Source organism: Muscardinus avellanarius (genome assembly GCF_963383645.1).
Source record: "Muscardinus avellanarius genome assembly, chromosome: 7".
NCBI classification, from domain to species: domain Eukaryota; kingdom Metazoa; phylum Chordata; class Mammalia; order Rodentia; family Gliridae; genus Muscardinus; species Muscardinus avellanarius.
Genome location: NC_137793.1, coordinates 74,163,438 through 74,182,590, shown reverse-complemented (window position 1 = coordinate 74,182,590; position 19,153 = coordinate 74,163,438). Strand labels below are relative to the sequence as shown.

Here is a 19,153-nt window from a genome sequence, read left to right as displayed (position 1 = left end):
TTATACTTTTTATTTGGGAACATGGTCTCTTAAGCCAGTGTGGCTGGCTTCGAACCTGCACGATCCTCCTGTCTCCGCCTCCCAAGCACAGGGATTACAAGCGTGCACCACCACGCCAGGCTAGAAGACAGTCTTTTCAACAAATGATGTTGGGAAAACTTGTTATCCATTTGTAGAAAAATGAAATTAAATCCCAAACTCTTAGCCTGCACAAGAATAAATTCAAAATAGATCAAATATCTGGAAATTAGACCAAAGATTTTGAAGTTACTAATGTTTATTTTGAAATAACACCCAAAATACAGGTATAAGCAACAATGATTATTTGTTATCAAATTCAAATTAATCCTTTAAAAAACATGTTTCTCACTTGTGAGATATCTAATGATTCATGTAAGTTCAATGCCATGTAATCTTGAATTCTACTTTGAAAGGATTAACTCTGATAGCAAGTTAATGAATAATATCTAGTCTTTTGGATTTGTGTTTTTCTGGATCAATAAAAAAATGAACCCAGTAAGTTAATTATTTGTCTCTTTGGTTATTTATGGGAAGAAATATAACAAATCCTCTAAAAGTATTCTTTATTAGCCAGGCATGGTGGCACACACTTGTAATCCCAGCATTTGGGTGTCTGAGACAGGAGAATTGTGCAGGTTCAAAGCCAGCCTCAGCTACTTTGTGAGGCCTTTGCAGCTCAGTGAGACTCTGTTTCGAAATAAAGAATAAAAAATAGGGCTGGGGGTATGGGTGGGAGGTAGAATGCCCCTGGGTTCCATCCCCAGTACTGCAAAATAAATAAATAAATAAATAAATAAATAAATAAATAAATAGATAAATGTATTCTCTACTGATGAAATATGCCATTATTTTTTTTTTTTACAATATCTATAATGTGTTAAAGTCAAGGCCTTAAATTGCCAATACAATACAAACATGTACCAGAATTCCAAGGTAAATACTACTCAGAAGAGCCAGTGGGCCTTTACAAGGTAGATAGATTAGGTATAACAAAGTGTAGTGAAATAAGATAAAAGTAAGTGTGGCTTTATGTTCATCCTAGAATTAGGGTCTTTGGTGATAGATTTTCTTGAGTTGTTTGCTCTTCTTTGTTAGCTTTTATGTTTATAAATGGATAAAACATAAATTAGCAATGTGAAGAGCTTCAGCAATAGATAGCTGATTGTGCTATTCTCAGAATAATCATGTCCTCTACTATTTTCTCCATCTATCCATAAGTTTTGCTTTATAAATCACCCAAGCTAATAAGTCTTCAAAGGCCAGATTATTAACTTAAGTAAGCTCATTTAGACAAGAGGCTCTATATAGCAATGGATATGGTAGGGAACTGAAGTGTGATACTACTATAAGTAAGGCCCTGCTACCTCAAGTCTGCCAGTTGTTGTCATGGAGGGAAACGAACACAGTGTGGATGTATCTTCTGATTAAGAAAAACCAATAAAAAAATACTCAAAACTGTATAATACTGTTCCCATCTTGGGTCTCAGTTTGTGACAGCAACTTTTTAAACAACTAGCAAATGTTTCATATAGAAAATTCCCTAGAAGGGCAACATGCTCTTGAATTCACCATTCAACTCCTTTCTCTCCAGTTCATTCATTTTTACTTCCTCTAAAATCACTTTCTCACAGAAAAGATATTTGCCAAGACCTGGCATATTCTCAAGGTTTACATTTTCATCTGTTTGCCAAATGGCTGTAATTTAATTCACAAAAGTCCTGTTTATTGAGTAATATTATTAATGGTTAGTATAATACTGTGAATTGAGGACATTCTTTTTGGATAATATCCATAGTCTTTAAAAAGAACACGGTTTTTAATAGAAAATGAATGACTTAGATAAAAATGCATTATTTTAAGCAGTAAAACAATGTAAAAAGCACTTAAGTATATTTTCAGATGATTGTAAGACAACTTTTCTCAGACAGAGAAGTCCCCAAATATATTTTAAAACTTTGAACAAAACAAAATGAGAGCAGCATGATTGTGAATGCTTGTACAGAATCATTTTTCATTTCAACACATTGCTGAAAATATCATAGGACTGAGAAATCATTCACCTTAATAGTCTATTGACTTTTTTCCTTCAGCTATGTTTACCAAACTTTACTAAGTAAATTGTGTTTGTTGCTTTTTATTTATGGCTAAAATTCATAAATTATCAAAATATGTCAAGGAGGAAAATAACACAAGTCTTCTCTCCCGCTTCTCTTTCTCTTTTTCCAAAGAATACTTGGTGTGTAAATAAGAAGCAATAAAGTATATTCTCAACCTAAATTAAAGTTAATTAGTTCACGAGTTCATAATCCAAGAGTCACCACCTGAGACCAAGTCTAAAAATCCCAACTTGACTTCTGAAACCAATCATGAACCTTGATTCATTTAATGCCTCTATTTTTAAGAAGAAGCATGAAATCACTCAAGAATCATAAAATATCAAACACTTTAATGTGAGCAATTAGAGATAGAAAAAATGGGACAGGACAAGAGGGAGAGACAGGAAGAGTGGGAGGAAGGAAGTTGAACACAGACTGACTTGCCAACATAAATAAGAAGCTTAAAAAATACTATATCATAAAGCATTAGCTAGTATTATCATAGGAAAAAATATGCCAGTTATACTCTTATCTTGCATATACTAGATACATTCAATTCCATATAACATACTGAATTAATCCTAAAACATTTTTTTAATTGGGATGTTAGTGAGTTTGGAATAAAGAGCAAAGTTAATGAAATAAATGAAAAATTACAAGAAAAAGGAAGAAGTATCCATCTTAAGGGATCACAAAAAGACACTAAAAATAAATAACAAATATTATATTTAAGAGTTGGAGATATGGCTCAGTGCCTAGCATGTGTGGGGTCCTAGGTTTAATCCCTAGTACTCCAAAAATAAAAGTCACTTTAACTTTTAAATATATAACAAGTCTAATGAGCCAAAATTTAAACACACCATTTGGATCAATAACAAAAGTGTTTACTTCAATTAATTTCCTTTTTGTAACAATATAAAAAGCCATCCAAGATTATTAAATTGATCTTTTAAGAAAATTTTCTCTCACATTATGTTATCAAACCAAATTCAAAGATCTCAGCCATTATAAATTCAAAACAATGTAAGATTTCTTCTTTGAAAAGCAGTTATTGACTGGAGTGGAGACTACATGTATGAATAAAAAGAGCAGCAGTATAAAGCATGGATCTGGAAAATAAATTGAAGGATGTTTCTAAATTACAGAATAAAGTAGGTCATTGCCAAGCCAAAGACTCAGGTGAAACTGAGGAAGAGGGTTACATCACAATTGTGCTAAAGAAAGTCTGCACTTCTGACAATTTTCTTTCCATTGAAATATATGCCCTAATGTTGCTGCCGAAAGCAAATTAGATCAGATTAAGAATCTCAGAGGACAGAAATGCAGTGTGCCAAAACCTTGGCAGATGCTTCTTTACAAAATGAGATGTTCCCTGATATCCCCAAACAAACTACACAAAGAGGTAAACTGATTAGCTACAACACAAGCACCGGCAAAGTAAAAGGTAGAGAATTTCAAACAACACACATGACTATGAAACAGGGTGCTGTCTAAAAATGTAAGATACTTCAATTTATAAGCCCATAGTTATTAACAAAAAGGATACAAGCATAATTATCCCATACATTTGTCACTGGAGATTTATTTAGAATGATGGTAATTGCTTAATGTAGCTCACTGTATTTTCTTTCTTTCTTTCTTTCCTTCCTTCTCTCTCTCTCTCTCTCTCTCTCTCTCTCTCTCTCTCTCTCTCTCTTTCTTTCTTTCTTTCTTTTTCTTTCTTCTTCAGTACTGGAGATGGAACCCAGGGGCCTTCTACCTCTGGGCTACACTCCCAGACCTATTTTATCTACTTTATTTGGAAACAGGGTCTCACTAAGTAGCTGAGGCTGGCTTTAAACTCGCACATTCCTCCTGTCTCAGCTTCCCAAGTACTGAGATTCCAAGTGTGAGCCACCACGCCTGGCTCAGCTCACTGTATTTTCTACTTTAATTTAATATATATGGTCAAATTATCCTACAAAAATTATTATACCAATTGGCAATCCTATCAATGATGTATATAAGGTTATATTCCTGCATATCCTAAACATGATCAATCTTGAAACATTTTGCTGATTTGAAAGATTAAAAACAATGTTGTAATTTGCACTTTACTGATTAAAATAGGTTGGGTTATCTTTCATGTGTTTATTGAATATTATAATTTCTTTCTTTCTAAACTGCTTGTACATAAATTTGCTCTTTTATTGGGCTGTTATATTTCCTTTAATATTTTAAATGCTCTTTGTTTATTAGATATGTTAACTCTATCTTTTTAGATGATATAAATGTTTTTGATCTATCTACTGTAGTCACATTAACCCTTATACAGTTCAGAATTATAAATATTAATCTGCCACAATATGTCTTTAATTATCTTGATTCCAGATTTACTTCTATTTTTATTTCATTTTAGATTATAAAAACCTTTCACTTTAGATCTTTTGAATATTCTCATAACCTTAATATTAATAGACTTAGAGTGATTTTTACTTTTCAGTGTTTGTCATGTTAATTCTTGTACACACCATGAAGGAGGTCTCTATCTTCATTTTCTTATAAACTACCAGCCAATTGTATATAACTCTATTTGCTGAAGACTCCATATTATCTACTTCAATTATTGTAATGACTGTTATAGCTATTATATTATTTTTCATATCAAGTATTGTTGATGTTGATGCTGGATATTTCTACCAACTAATCTCTCTCAAATTTAATTCTTTTCTTTTACCTGTTATTCCTAAATATAAAAATAAATTTCTACCCATCTATGAAATATTCCTGCGCCGGGTGTGTGGCTCACGCTTATAATCCCCGTGCTTGGGAGGCAAAGACAGGAAGGACACAGGTTTGAAGCCAGCTGCGCTGGCTTAAGAGACCCTGTTTCCAAATAAAAATATAAAAATAGGTCTGGGAGGCCGGGCGTGGTGGCGCACGCTTGTAATCCCCGCGCTTGGGAGGTGGAGACAGGAGGATCGCGCAGGTTTGAAGCCAGCCGCGCTGGTATAAGAGACCCTGTTTCAAAAATATAAAATATAAAATAGGTCTGGGAGTGTAGCTTGGAGGTAGAAAGGCTTCCAGGAACCCCAGTACCATAAAAAAAAAAAATTCCTTGATCATAATAGATAAACTAAAATGACATAACTTCTAAGTCATTTTACTATATTCAAGTTAGTTAAATAAAATTATTGATATCAGAAATAAATTAATTTTGTTTCAAAGACATAAATATTGTTCTGTTATCTAAAGTCTTTTTTGTTATATAGATACCTTTATGCACATATCTACTAAATGTAGAAATCATACCATCTTTTTGTTATTTAGTATTAGTATATCCAGATAACTTGCTTATAAAATATAATAATATTGATGAAACCAAGAAAGAAAAAGAAACAGAAGCACTTACGGTTTAATTTTATTTGTAATTCCTCTGAGATTATTTGTTTATTTTAATACTAGAGACTGGACTGAGAGAAATTCTATGTCTTTGCTACACCCCCAGTCCTCTTTTTATTTTGAAACAGGTCTTGCTAAGTTGCTAAGGCTGGTCTTGAATCTTGAATCTGAGATCCTCCTGTCTCAGCCACCCAAGTACTGGGATAAAGTATGTGCCACAACATCCAGAAAAGATTACTTTTAAAGATGCAAATCTCAGCCAGGTGTGGTGGCACAGGTTTGTAATCCCTGCGCTTGGGAGGCGGAGACAGGAAGATCATCACACAGGTTCAAAGTCAGCCTTGCTGACTTAAGAGACCTGTTTCAAATTAAAAAAAAAAAATATATATATATATACACATATATATATATATAAAATGTGTGTGTGTGTGTGTGTGTGTGTGAGTGTAGCCTGGAGGTAGAAGAGTTTCCAGGAACCCCAGTACCACAAAAAAAATGTAAATTTCAACCTTATTGATAGCTTTTCTTTTACTCTATAAAATATTTATCTTTCTTTATATAGCAGCACAATTCATAATAGCAAAATTATAAAATCAACCCACGTATCCATCAACAGATGAGTTTATCACAAAATTATGAGGTAAACACACAATGGAATTCTACTCAGAAATAAAGAACAAAATTATGTCATTTTCAGAAGAATGGATAAACCTGAAGGACATTATGTTAAGTGAGATCAGCCAGTCACAGAAATTGAAGGGTCGAATATTTTCTCTCATATGTGGGAGCTAGGGAGCAATTGGGATACCAGAGGGACTTCAGACAGTGAAGGAGAAACTCTAGTGAAGTGAGAGAGGTGATTTTTGAGGAGTGGGAGGAAAGAGAACATTAACAAGGAAGCACTTCCACTGACATTATACACAAATGTGCAAATACCAATCTCAATATCTTGTATGGGGAAGGGGATGAGTGGGGAGAGAGAGGGGAAGAAACTCAGCAAGTGCTATGTGCATGTACGTCACTGTCACTGTGAATTACATTATAATGTGAGACCATATGCACCAATAAAAGTATTTAAAAACCCTTTCTCTGACATTTTACACACATATCCATTTAATTTTACATATACCTAGAAGTTAGTTCCAAATTAAACTTGTAGGATGCTACGTTCATCATTCCTATATCTTATTAAGTTTCCATGCATCAAATAGAACTCACGTGAAATCCTTCGGTGAAGCTTTCCTGAGAGCAGAGGCATCTGTAGGGCCGGCTTGTGGTGTCACAGTTATCAGCATGACCATGGCACTGACATCTGTGAAAACACACATCACACAATTCCTGAGCATTGTGAGGTTAGTCTGAATGGGTTTACAGCCTTAAAAATACATGCACAACTTGAATCCAAAAAGGAGGACAAGCACAGTGAGTCCACACAAAAATCAACCTATCTTTAATCAAAGGGTTATTCTTGAAAACATTTAATCTTGAAGCACTGGAAGGACTTCCAGTAATATTTAAACTATCCTATCTTGTGAAGGCAATTTTTAAGCCATTCTGGAAAAGGAGATGGGATTGTATATCAACCATGTGGCAAACAACTTCTTCTTCGTCTTCGTCTTCATCTCCGTCTCCGTCTCCGCCGCCGCCGCCTCCTCCTCCTCCTCCTCCTCCTCCTCCTCCTCCTCCTTCTTTTTTTTTTTTTGTGGTACTGGGGTTCCTGGAAGCCCTTCTATCTCCAGGCTACACTGCCAGACCTATTTTTTATATTTTTATTTGGAAACAGGGTCCCTTAAACCAGTCCTGTCTCTGTCTCCCAAGCGCGGGGATTACAAGCGTGTGCCACCATGCCCGGTCGGCAAACTTCTTAAAGGTAGGTGTATGCCAAAACTATTCAAAGTATAGTTGAGAATATAATGTTCAGAATAAACTGCAGAATGATTTAATGAGTTTTGATTTTTTGTCTTTTTCCCCAAAATCAGATGGTTACTATTTAGTAGTATTTCATTTTTCCTTTTTATTATATTATTACTCATCAAAAAAGTTTACCCATTAAAATTCTGGCTTGTTTTAAAAGATGTTCCTTATTCACAACCCATTCTGAATATACTCTACATTATTAGATGGTACACTGTCTCATTTTGCAACTATCAATATTTTAAAATTTATAAGCTACTAATAGAACAATAGATCTTTTCTCTAAAAAAAAAGTATTCCCTCTGGAACTGTAAACTGATCTCAGGTGAACTAAGTCCATATTTACAAACTATCTTGCACTATATAGTCTCATCCTCAAATTGAGCTCCTTACTTTCAAAAATATTTCAAGAAATGATATTCCAGAAAAATCTAAGTAAAATAAATGATATATTAATCTAATCCAGATTCGGACTATCATAACTTTTTCTTCCTTTATGGGATTAGAAATTGAACTCAGGGTCTAGTACATGCTAAGAATATTCTCTGTCACTGAGCTACACCACAGGCCCTCAGAATATCATAACTATAAACCCTATTGCTTTTGAGAGTTGATTCCATGACAATTTTTTGTTTTTACAAAAAAAAAAACCCACATATACAAATCACCCTCAAAATATCTCAGAATAGAAAATAATTTGAAAATATTAAGTTTGGAACCTGGGTTCCTCTAAAATCATACTGCATTTTTAAATATGTATGACAAAGACTTCATAAATCACATTTAAAAAAGCCTCATTGAAAACAAAATTTGTAGTGAAACCCACGCTCCAGTGGAAATCTTGGTAATGAATATTACCTCCCAGTGATGGTGATTTCTTCCACTGCATAGTATCTGTGTCTGAGATTGACGGCAGTTTCAGTTGTATAATACTGTCCATGGAAATGAAACCTAATTTGTGTGGCCTTTACAAATTCTTGAAGAGATGAGTTGTTGTAGAAGTCATTGTATCCAGGACGATGCTTTGATCCAGGACTCAGGATGCTAAATGTAACATTACCATGAGAATACGGAGTAAAACTGTTGATGAAAGTAATGTGACATCATGAAAATCTATTCATTCTTTTGACAAAAGAGAAATCACAAGTTTAGGATATTACTACACAATATTAGCAAAAGCTTAAATTTTTCATTCTGGAAAAACTTACTATACACATATCATGTGCAAATATTAAAGGAATATTGTAGAAAGCCTTACATACTAAGAACTTCTTGAGAACATTACAAAAATTCTATCAACCCAGATAATTTGCTAAACAATATGAAAATAAGATTGTAAAACAACAGATAGTATAAATAATAAATTTCTAAATTATTTTACAAGAATTTTAAAATAGTGAGAAACAATTTAGAGAGGAGAGAATGTTCCTTAAGCAAGTCAATGGTGAAAGGAAGTCTTTACCAGCCTAGTGAGTTGGCTAATCTATTTGTTATTATCAAGTTATCAGTGTATTAAAATTAATTGTTTTAAAAATGCTCATACTTGGAAAGCTGAAGACAGTTGACAGAATCAGGATTTTCCAAATCTCCATTGTTTTTCATTCCAAAAACACTGCAATTTCTAGCAAAATATTGCCAGTCCTCCCAATCTGAACTGTCTTCCTTCTTCCTTTCAATTCTTATTGCTGCTGGTTGTGGACTGAAGAACTGAATGATAATATAAAATACCTGAAAATGGATACATAAATTATTTTAATTGAAGTTTGACACATCAGTATAAATCAAACAATGATATTTTTAGACACAAATACAATGGTTTGCTTCTTCATAATTGTAATTATAAAATATTTATTGAACATCCAGAAACTTTACAGACCTACAGTAAAGAGCAACACATTCTATAATTGCATATTTTTCCTACTCTAGCATTTTATAAATCAACATGCAAATTAATATTATGTTTGCTATAAAGATTTGGACAGAGTTTTATTTCCATGCAATGTCATAAATGTTCTCCCTAAGTAGTTATTTAGAATAAGCACTTCAATTTTTATTAATGTGTGCTTCTTAATAATAAGAATGTTTAACTATTTCATAAATACCATTTTGATGCAAATCCCTAAAAAATAAAGCCTACATATAGTGTTTTAGATACTTTTATATCATGCCTTATAAAATGTTGCTTTAGCAAGGTAATGGTCAATTACCTAGTTCGGATTTTGTCCTGTAGTGGGTTTTATTGTATCTCTAAATCCCGAGTCCCCATGAATGTGATCTTATTTAGAATGAGGGTCTTTCCAGATATAGTTAAGTTAAATATCTCAAGATGAGATCATTCTGGATTTAAAGTGAGTCTTCTAAGAGGAAGAAGAAGGAAAGAATAAGAAGAAAGGCATTCATGTGAAAATGGAGACAGAGTTTGGAGTGATACTTCCACAGGCTCAGTAATACCAGGAGTCACTAGAAGCTGAAAGAGGTATAGAAGGATCCTCCCTAAGGCTGTGTAGGAGGACATCCCTATGAACACCTTTATTCTGTATATCTGGTCTTTAAAACTATGAGAAAATATTTGTCTGTTGTTGGAAGACTTGATGCTTGTAGTAACTCATTGCAGCAGCACAGGCAAGTCCCTCACATCACATGGTTTCTACATACCTGATACTGTCCATTCTCCAAATCCACTGAAATAATTACTCCTTGATTAAGCTCAGTAATGTTTGTAAACACATGAGAAATCCACGAAGTACCAATATCATTATCGTTGATGAAAGAGAGTGGGTGGGCTTCAGGATTCAGCCGTGACACTCTGTCACTGGTTGTGTCTTCGGCACCATTAGAAATGCAGTACCGCTGGGCCAGAGGGTGGACGCGAGGGTGGCTGCCAGGGCAGCGGCACTGTGGCTGGACATGCAACTGGAGCAGCTTTCCAGAAAAAACTTCCAGAATCTCTCTGTAGGAGTAATGAGGGAGACATTAAAGACAAAGAGCTTAACAATAATAGAACTTCCAAAAAATTTTACAGATGAATATCACCCTTTTTTGTGTTTAGATGAGTAACCCTCTAACTTTAATATATTTTTAACTGGAGCATAAAATTAAATAAAATCATTCTTGGCCAAATAACGTCCAAATTCTCATAAAATGTGTATCAAAACTATTAAAATTGTTAAGTGTTACACTGTCACATCAGGAAGCATGACTGATAATGAAGGTATTTATTTAAATATTATACTTTTTACTGTGCTTATTTGTGATTATGTAGAAAAACTGTCAGTTGCTTGGGTTTCTAAAGCATCGTACCACTAAACAATAATATGCTATGAGTAACAAGACTTATAGGTAGAGACTCCAGTTCATCCATGAGAAAGAATGAGAAAGCATGGGTCATTTCATCTGCTTCTGTTTGAGGTAGAGGGGCTGAGGCCAAGACCATTTGTCAAAGGCTTCCTGTGACTCATCTGTGCAGACTCCGGCATCCTAAAATGTTTCAATGGCTTCAGATCAACTGGCAACTGCCAAAAGTCAAACAAGAATGCCAGTTCCAAGCAGATATATTTAATTTTTCCATTAAGGGTAATAAACCTGTTCTAGATCAAAATTAGTCATTCTATTTATAGGAATTATTCCACATAATAATCTTACAGACACTTTAGGTAGACCAATGCCAATAACAGAGATCTAGCTGGAGAGGTAATGGAGGAGCCAGGAAGCTCTTCTATTTACAAAACCACAGGAAGTGAACCTCATTCTTTAAATCACATCAGTGCTTTTTATTGACATTAGGCTTTGCATGGGACACAAAGTCACTATCTAGTATCAGTCTTTGCACCCCAAGAAAAAATTAATTTCCAAATAACTATAGTGACATGATACTTTAGCATCTTAGACAAAGGATTTACAGTATCCTTTGGCCAGGGGTCTCCCGATTATATAAACTAATACAAAAGAGGTTTACGTTGATAATGGATCTGCCCAAGAACACAGCATCACTTCAACAGCACTGCTTCTCAGATCTACAAGCCCTCACCCACTCTTCCAAAAATTCAACGCACTAACCTACATCTCCCTTGAAGAAGTTTGAACAAATATTCTTCTCTTTGATCTTCCAAAGGAAATGAAATTGCCTTATCCACACAACAATGCAATATTATATTATCAGATAATAAGTTGGGAAAGAAACTTCAGAGGCAACAATCAGCAGAATTTCATCTGAAGTTTTCTGAGCAGAATGGAAATTGATGTGTCTTTAAGAAAGAGACTGCTCCGGGTGTGGTGGCTCACTCTTGTAATCTCCCGCCTGGGAGGCGGAGACAGGAGGATTGCCATGGTTCGAAGCCAGCCTCACTGGTTTAAGAGACCCTGTTTCCAAATAAAAAGTATAAAATAGGTTTGGGAGTATAGCCCGGATCTAGAAGGGTTTCCAGGAAAAAAAGAAAGAAAGAAAGAAAGAAAGAAAGAAAGAAAGAGAGAGAGAAAGGGAAAGAAGAGACTAAGAGGGTGGGCATGGTGGTACACAACTATAACCCCAGTATTTAGAAGGCTGAGACAATGTTTGAGATCAACCTCAGTAACATACCAAGCCTCTCAGCAACCTAGTGAGACCCTTTTGCAAAATGAAAAACAAAATATGCTTGGGGTATAGCTCAAAGGTAGAATGCTCCATAGTTTAGTCCCCAGTAATACACATAAGAAAAAGAAAAACAAAGAAAGAAAGAAAACACCAAAAAGAATTCCACGTACTCTAAAAATGAAAGAGCACTTCAATACAGCCCAAGTCAGTATAATTATTTGATTACAATATTTCAAATATTCATTAATTTTGTCTTCATGTCTAATAGCACAGTTTCTCAATGCTCTTCCATGAACCAAAATAATTAATCATTTTCACTCTGCTATATTTTCTAGTAGTTATAAATCCAACAAAGCAATTTTAAAAGCCATACAGTACAGGGTTTTTAAGTATTACAAACCACTTCATATAGAATGTTTAAACAAATGATCCCAAATTCTATAAAATGTTCATAAATGGAGTCTTTTTTTTTAAAGAAAATCTATTGCACAGAATTTGGTTATCTTATAAAGAAAGACTTCCAACAGAAGAGCACTAGTAAACACAACAAACGTTAATTAGGGGACATTTGCCAAATGCTGTAAAAAAGAAAAATGCCATATCTCCATAAAATTTTTATTTAAGTGAATTCAACAGTTATCCTTATACTTTCGGGTTTCAATACCACATCTGTTTACCTGTTTGTAAGTGCCACTTGGTATAACCGAAAATCTTGCATTCTTCCAATAAATTGCTCTAAACCTGCAAAAAAAAAAAACCACACATAATATATACCTCATTTTACCAAGAAATGTCTGAAAAACATCCACCATCCACGTCATAACCGAAGAGCTTCTGTACAGCAAAGAAAACTATCAAGAACCTCAGCCAAGAGCCAATAGAATAGGAGACTTTTGCAACCTACTCCTCCAATAGAGGACTAATATCTAGAATATATAGAGAACTCAAGAAACTTAGCATTAATAAAACAAATAACCCAATCAAAAATGGGCAAGTGAACTAAATAGACACTTCACAAAGGAAGAAATTCAAATGGCCAATAAATGCATGAAAAAATGTTCAACATCACTGGCAATCAGAGAGATGAAAATAAAACTACCCTGAGATTTCACCTAACTCCAGTTAGAATGGCAGTCATTCAAAACACAAACAACAACAATGCTGCTGAGGATGTGCAGAAGTGGGAACTCTAATACATTGTAGGTGGGATTGAAAATTAGTACAACCACTTTGGAAAACAGTATGGAGGATCCTCGGAAGAACGCGAATGAATTTACCATATGATCTAACCACTTCTGGGTATTTACCCAAAAGAATGGAGACCAAACTACCAAACTAATGCATGCAGTATCTATGTTCATAGCTCCACAATTCACCATTGCCAAACTATGGAACCAGCCAAGATGTCCAATCAACAGATGAATGGGTTAAAAAAATATGGAATATATAAACAATGGCATTTTACTCAGCCATAAAGAAAAACACAATTATGTCATTTACAGAGAAATGGATGGAACTGGACGATATTATGCTAAGTGAGATTAGTCAGTCACAAAAAATAAGAAATCAGATGCTCTTCCTAATATGCAGAAGACAGGGAGAAAATAGGTCATAGGAGGAGCTCTAGATGGAGAAGGAGATACTGTAGATGAGCAGAAAGGCAATCTAACTGAGGGGATGGAGGGGCAAAGACAGAAATTCTCTAATGTGCATGATGTAATTTAAAAAACATATCAATATCAATCACTAAGACAAATATGAGAAGGAGGGAGGGGGTGGGAATGTGGTGGGAATTGGGTATGGGCTAATTGGGTGATGTGTGCATGTATGTCTCCACCATCTTGTATCCCATTAAGATGTATGACTACAATGAATCAATAATTTTTAAATCCTATAAAGCTATAAATATTTAAATATGTTTCTATCACTCCCCTTCTAACTTTTTAAAGATCACTATTTTCTAATTTCACATGAATAACAATTATAATATCCATTTCCATAGACACTGCAAACAGCAAAATCAAAGTGAACACTTTGGCCAGCTTATTTACTGATCTAACTCTTTTTCCCCAAATCTTTTCTCTATAGTATAAACCTATAAGTCTATCATCTCATTAGCCTTAAATTTGATAGTCATCTGCTTCCAATTGCAAATTCCAGAGTATTTACACTGCCAAAGGAATACCGCCAACTTTCACATCTCACCCAGTCTAGCTCCAAACTCCAGAATATATGTTTAGATCCTCTCTAAACTTTCATTAATGCCTCATATAGAAAATCTTTTTAAAAAAGAAGGATTAATTGAAGATACAGATTCAGAATTATTCATATATCTCAACAGCATTCAATTTAATCTTAGAATCTTATCTATTTGTAAGAATTTTTCTAATATAACCAAGTTCAATGAATTAATCTACATTTGAATTAGATGACCCTTGAAGGCTTAGGTAGATATCAGCTTTAGCCCAAAAATATTATTGTATTGATTTGTTTAGCAAATATTTATTTCAGACATAGTAAAGCCCATGAGAGTGGGAGCAGTAAAAATAGCAATAAAACTACCATTTTTAAAATTTTCTGTTATGTTTTATGTTTTTAAATAGATAAAAACTCAATAAAAGGTAAAATTTGGCTAAGGTTTAGAATATGGAGTTACAAAATGAGAGGGGACCTGAAATTTCATTCCAATTCAATAATAAAGCATTTGTAATATTTATTTTTAAATAAAATTTGTAATAATGGCTAATTCACCCAATATTTACCTCTCCAGATGTGTTTTCTCAAAGCTATTCAGTTTTTATATTGTCTTGATAACAGTTTTTTAAAAAATGTTTAATATATCTTTACTGTTGTTCCTTTGTAGTGACTTGGAACAAACCAGGCAGAATAGGACCTGTCAGATGAGCAGAAGATGGTGAGTAGAAATTACATACAGAAGTGTCTCAGGTGTTGAGCTCAGAAGCAAGAGGAGGCTAATGAGCCAGGCAGGGAAAAAACTCAGGCATAAAAGAGTATGTGTCTGTGTGTGAGTGTGGTTACGCACATACAAAAATACATATTTGTATTTTCCGCATTTATATATTTGTATTTAAGTGATATATTGAAAAAATAACCGGGAACATCTTATATGTGACTCTTCATGAGTATAGATATTTTCAATTGGCGTTTTGTTAAGATGTTTTTTAATTATAGGCTCTCGTTTTCTGCATCTGGCCTCAGATTTCTGCATCTTATCAACCAAAGGCTCACAGGAAGGTGGCAGTGTACGTTGCTTCCTGCTCTGACTTTCTTGAAAGTGAAGTTTCTCAACCCTTTCTGTCCAAAAACAGTCAGCTGGAACAAGGGCAAATAATTTTTCCTCCAACTGATATTTTGAGGACAAAATAAATCTACTAAAACCTTGTAAATATCTTCAGTTGATTTCAACACAAATTGCTTCAAAATTTATAAGTACCTAAAAGAAATAAGAAAAATATGCTCAACTATTGACAAAGTGAATCAGCTATCCAGACAACTCTATTTGTTGCACACTGATCTGGATCCAGGACTTAAAGAAGGAGGGAGGAGAAAAGATGGGGAAAATACATGTGAATGCAGCTACATTATGTGTGCTTTGTGCTTTTGGGGGAAAATAGGCAGAAGACAAACTGAACAATCATTCCACATAGTAGGGCTTTTTTTGTATGAGGTCAGAAGTAACATCGTCTGCCAAGAATGAAAGCTGAATTTGGCCCTACTTATTTTTCTCCAGCACCTATCCTCGCCCATACGTAGTCCTCCTCTTTGCATCCTTCACATTCTATACTGCGAAGGCCAAAAGCTTCAATGACCCACAACTGTGAAGCTCTCTTAGCCCTGAGGTTTTGCACTTGAATTTGCCTCTGCTTCAAATGCTTCTGCCCTAGTCCTTCATGTCTCAGCTTTGAGATATGTCCAATGGAAAGCTTCCTGAGGCCCACCACCATCCTGAGCATCATGTTGTGCACTTTCCATTCATTTTGGAAATACCTATTTATTTCTGTCTTGCCTATGAAACATAATAGTATATTAAACAAATATTCCTGCCAAGACACACAAAATAGTCATTGGTTTTATTCTCTGGTTTATCCCCAGATCATAGCCGAGTTCCTGGCATGTGCTAAGTTGTTCAGTAAATATTTAATAATGATGGAAAAAGAAAAGATGGAAGCAAGGAGAAAGAGAAGTAGTGGTAAAGTGGATTTAAGAAGATTGGTGAAGATCTGTAACAGTTTCTATAGGAAACAAGTGAGGGGCTGACCAGGGAAATATATAGGGCTCCTCCAGAAGTATTTTGAGAGTCATGTGAAAAATAGATGTTGTAATATTGCATTGACATATGAGTTTTCAAGTTAAGTGGTTTCCTCAAACATGTTAACACCTGGATTCTAGAACTGTGAGAAAATAAATTTCTATTGTTTTAAACGACCTACTCCATGATACTTTCTTTACAGCCATAAGAAACAAATATAGTCACCATTTCCTATTTTTGTTAACATAGTGATTTAAGGAGAAAAAGTGATTTTTATAATGTGTATTCTATGTTATCCAACTCAGTTTGTCAGTATAAAATAATGCATAAAATGTTTTATATAAGACCTCTAGGAAAATGTTTATCTCAAGGATCTAGATTATAACAAATAGGTATAATCATTCATGATTTTGGAAGGCCTACTAACAGTGAAAGAGAGAAAAAATGATGAACACTGTGATTTTTGTCAAAGCCTGAACCATGGTTTTAAATGTCCAAGTGACTTCATCCTTCAATGTATTTATTCATTCACAAATATTTATTGGGAGCTTATTATGTGCCAGACACTTTCATGGCAGCCAAAGATACATCAGTTAATAAACAACACCGTGGCTTTTATGGAGCTTCATTCAAGCAAATAGAAGCATAATAAATGAGTAACTTACATATTAGCTTATAACAAATGCTATAAAAATAGAAAAACTAGGACAGTGTGGAGAACATGGCTGCATTTTATTGAAGATCCTGTGTTCTAGGAGAGCCCTCATTGAGGCAGTGACTCATGCAGATATTCAGAGGCAAAGTGTCTCAAGCAGGCATCAGTGGGTGCACAGGCCCCTAAAACAATATGCTTGGCATGCACAAGTGATATGCTGGTGGTGGTAGGAGCCAGCATCCTCAAGCAAAATAAAAGAGGAGGAGGCCATTAGAAGATTAGGTGGCCATGTGTGGTAGGATGGAACTACAAATGGCTAAAAGCCTGTTGTAAGAATTTTGCTTTTTATTGTGATCAAAATGAGAAGTCATTAGAGGAGTGTAAGAGCAATGACATGATCTCAGGTTGATTCAAAATGTTGCTACTAGAATAATAAGGGACAAGGGAAGAAGAAAAAAGGCCAGTAGGAGGCTACTGCAGTAATCCAGGTTAAAAAAAAAATGATAGTAGTTACATCAAGGTGTTAGTAGTAGAGGTGTAACTTTATGCTAAGAAATTTTAGAATTCACTTCCTATATTTTAATAATACTGAAAGAGAAACTGCTGCAGAGGGATAATGAAATCTATTCTACCATCTATAAAATAAAAGGGCTGGGTTTTACAACTTTTAAAAAACTATTTTAGTTTTTTATTTTGAAAGCTGTGATAGGAAAATCATCATCACTGCTACACAATTCATATTTAAATTTTTTTAAATGACCAGAGAAAGTTTTCCAAAGACCTAGAGTTACTGTAAATCATCTATCCCAAATGAAAGAATTTTGATTTAGCGGGAGAATACTTTGAAATATTTGAATGACATGGCCATAAGGATGGATTTTTTACATTCCTTTGGTAGTTGCCAGTTCTTAAAAGATATTCATTGGAAGAAACATAACAAAAGGAGAGAATCTTTGAGAAATATTCACATGGCAAAGATAGATATAAATTATATAAATTTATGGAGGAATAGACATGACACACATAAGAAAGACTTCATAGTTGTCTAGTCAGAAAGTACACAGGAAATGACAAGAAAGTCAGTACTGCATTGCAACTGAGAAACCCAGAATAGTTGGTTAAATTGGAAAACTGTAAGTAAAATGATATATAAATCAATGTAAAAACAGATTTTTAATGTAGCAAAATTGAAATCAAAATCATGACACCAACTGGAAGGAAAGAAATGTAATTGCTTCAATTTTCATATAGAACAATTGTCTACTTAGAAAACTCTAGTAAATTTATACAAAAGTGACTAGAACTAATATACAAACCTAGCATAATAGGAAAAACCAATTCAATTTCTAGTTGTGAGTGTTAATCCAGTGAAAATTTATAATTTTAAGTACAATTCATATCAGCCAAAATATGAAATAGTGTTCATGAATCTAATAAAGCACGCTGGTGCCTATGGATTGAAACTGTAAGACATTAATGAAACAAGTAACAGGAGGACCTCAGGAATAGTGGAGTAAGAACCATTGAAAATTATACCATAAAACAATGCTTACAGTAGCTTTTTCCTAACTGGAAATAAATCAGGCATGCAACAATGTACATAGTGTTTATTTTTAAATGGTTCAATATTGGTTAAAAACAAAAGGTTCAGTAACATTTCAGCTTTCCCTATTTCTCATCTTCCTCTTTGAATCCTAAAGTTAATCACAAAAGTAGTCTAAAATTAGAGTGAAAACAAGTAGCTTTGAAGCCACTTGAAGGATTGAAAAACTGGAAACTCTTTCAAACCCTCATCCTGAAACAATTGTTATTTAATCTGTCTGAAAGTGTCCTAAAAAAAATTGTAAGGCTTGAATTAATCAGAATTAACCTAGTGGGAAGAGCATTTCTTAAATTTTTGTTAAAAAATAATCAGTGACAACCACTTAACTTTGCAGTTGACCAATACAGCACTGACAGTTGGAACAAACAAGTTAACCAAAACCTTAAAAGGAGAAGCTGAGAAATGACATACCCTTAGAGAGCTTTGCAAAGCTCAGATACATGCCTGGGAATCTAGAAGGTTATATGCATAAAAAATACTGTATGTGCTCCCAGGTAAATGTAAAGGAAAAATCAACAAACAAACAAAAAAACTTTAAAAGGATCCAAGCTATCATTTGTTTATCCCTAAAGATCTCTGCAAATAGGAAGCTGTGACTAAAGAAAAATGCTAAAACACCCCATTGGTGAAGGCATTCTGCAAC

General features: G+C 34.2%; 1 protein-coding gene across 2 annotated transcripts in view; it reads right to left on the bottom strand.

Moving 5' to 3' along the window:
* Positions 1-19,153, bottom strand: part of USH2A (usherin) — a gene marked incomplete at both ends in the record, with an annotated part of 871,783 nt that overhangs the window by 738,170 nt on the left and 114,460 nt on the right. For both annotated transcript variants that reach the window (XM_080698222.1, XM_080698223.1), the window contains 5 exons: positions 6,717-6,810; positions 8,271-8,492; positions 8,956-9,140; positions 10,068-10,362; positions 12,660-12,723. In XM_080698222.1, coding sequence (XP_080554348.1) covers positions 6,717-6,810; positions 8,271-8,492; positions 8,956-9,140; positions 10,068-10,362; positions 12,660-12,723 — 860 coding nt within the window. The remainder of the gene's footprint in view (positions 1-6,716; positions 6,811-8,270; positions 8,493-8,955; positions 9,141-10,067; positions 10,363-12,659; positions 12,724-19,153) is intronic.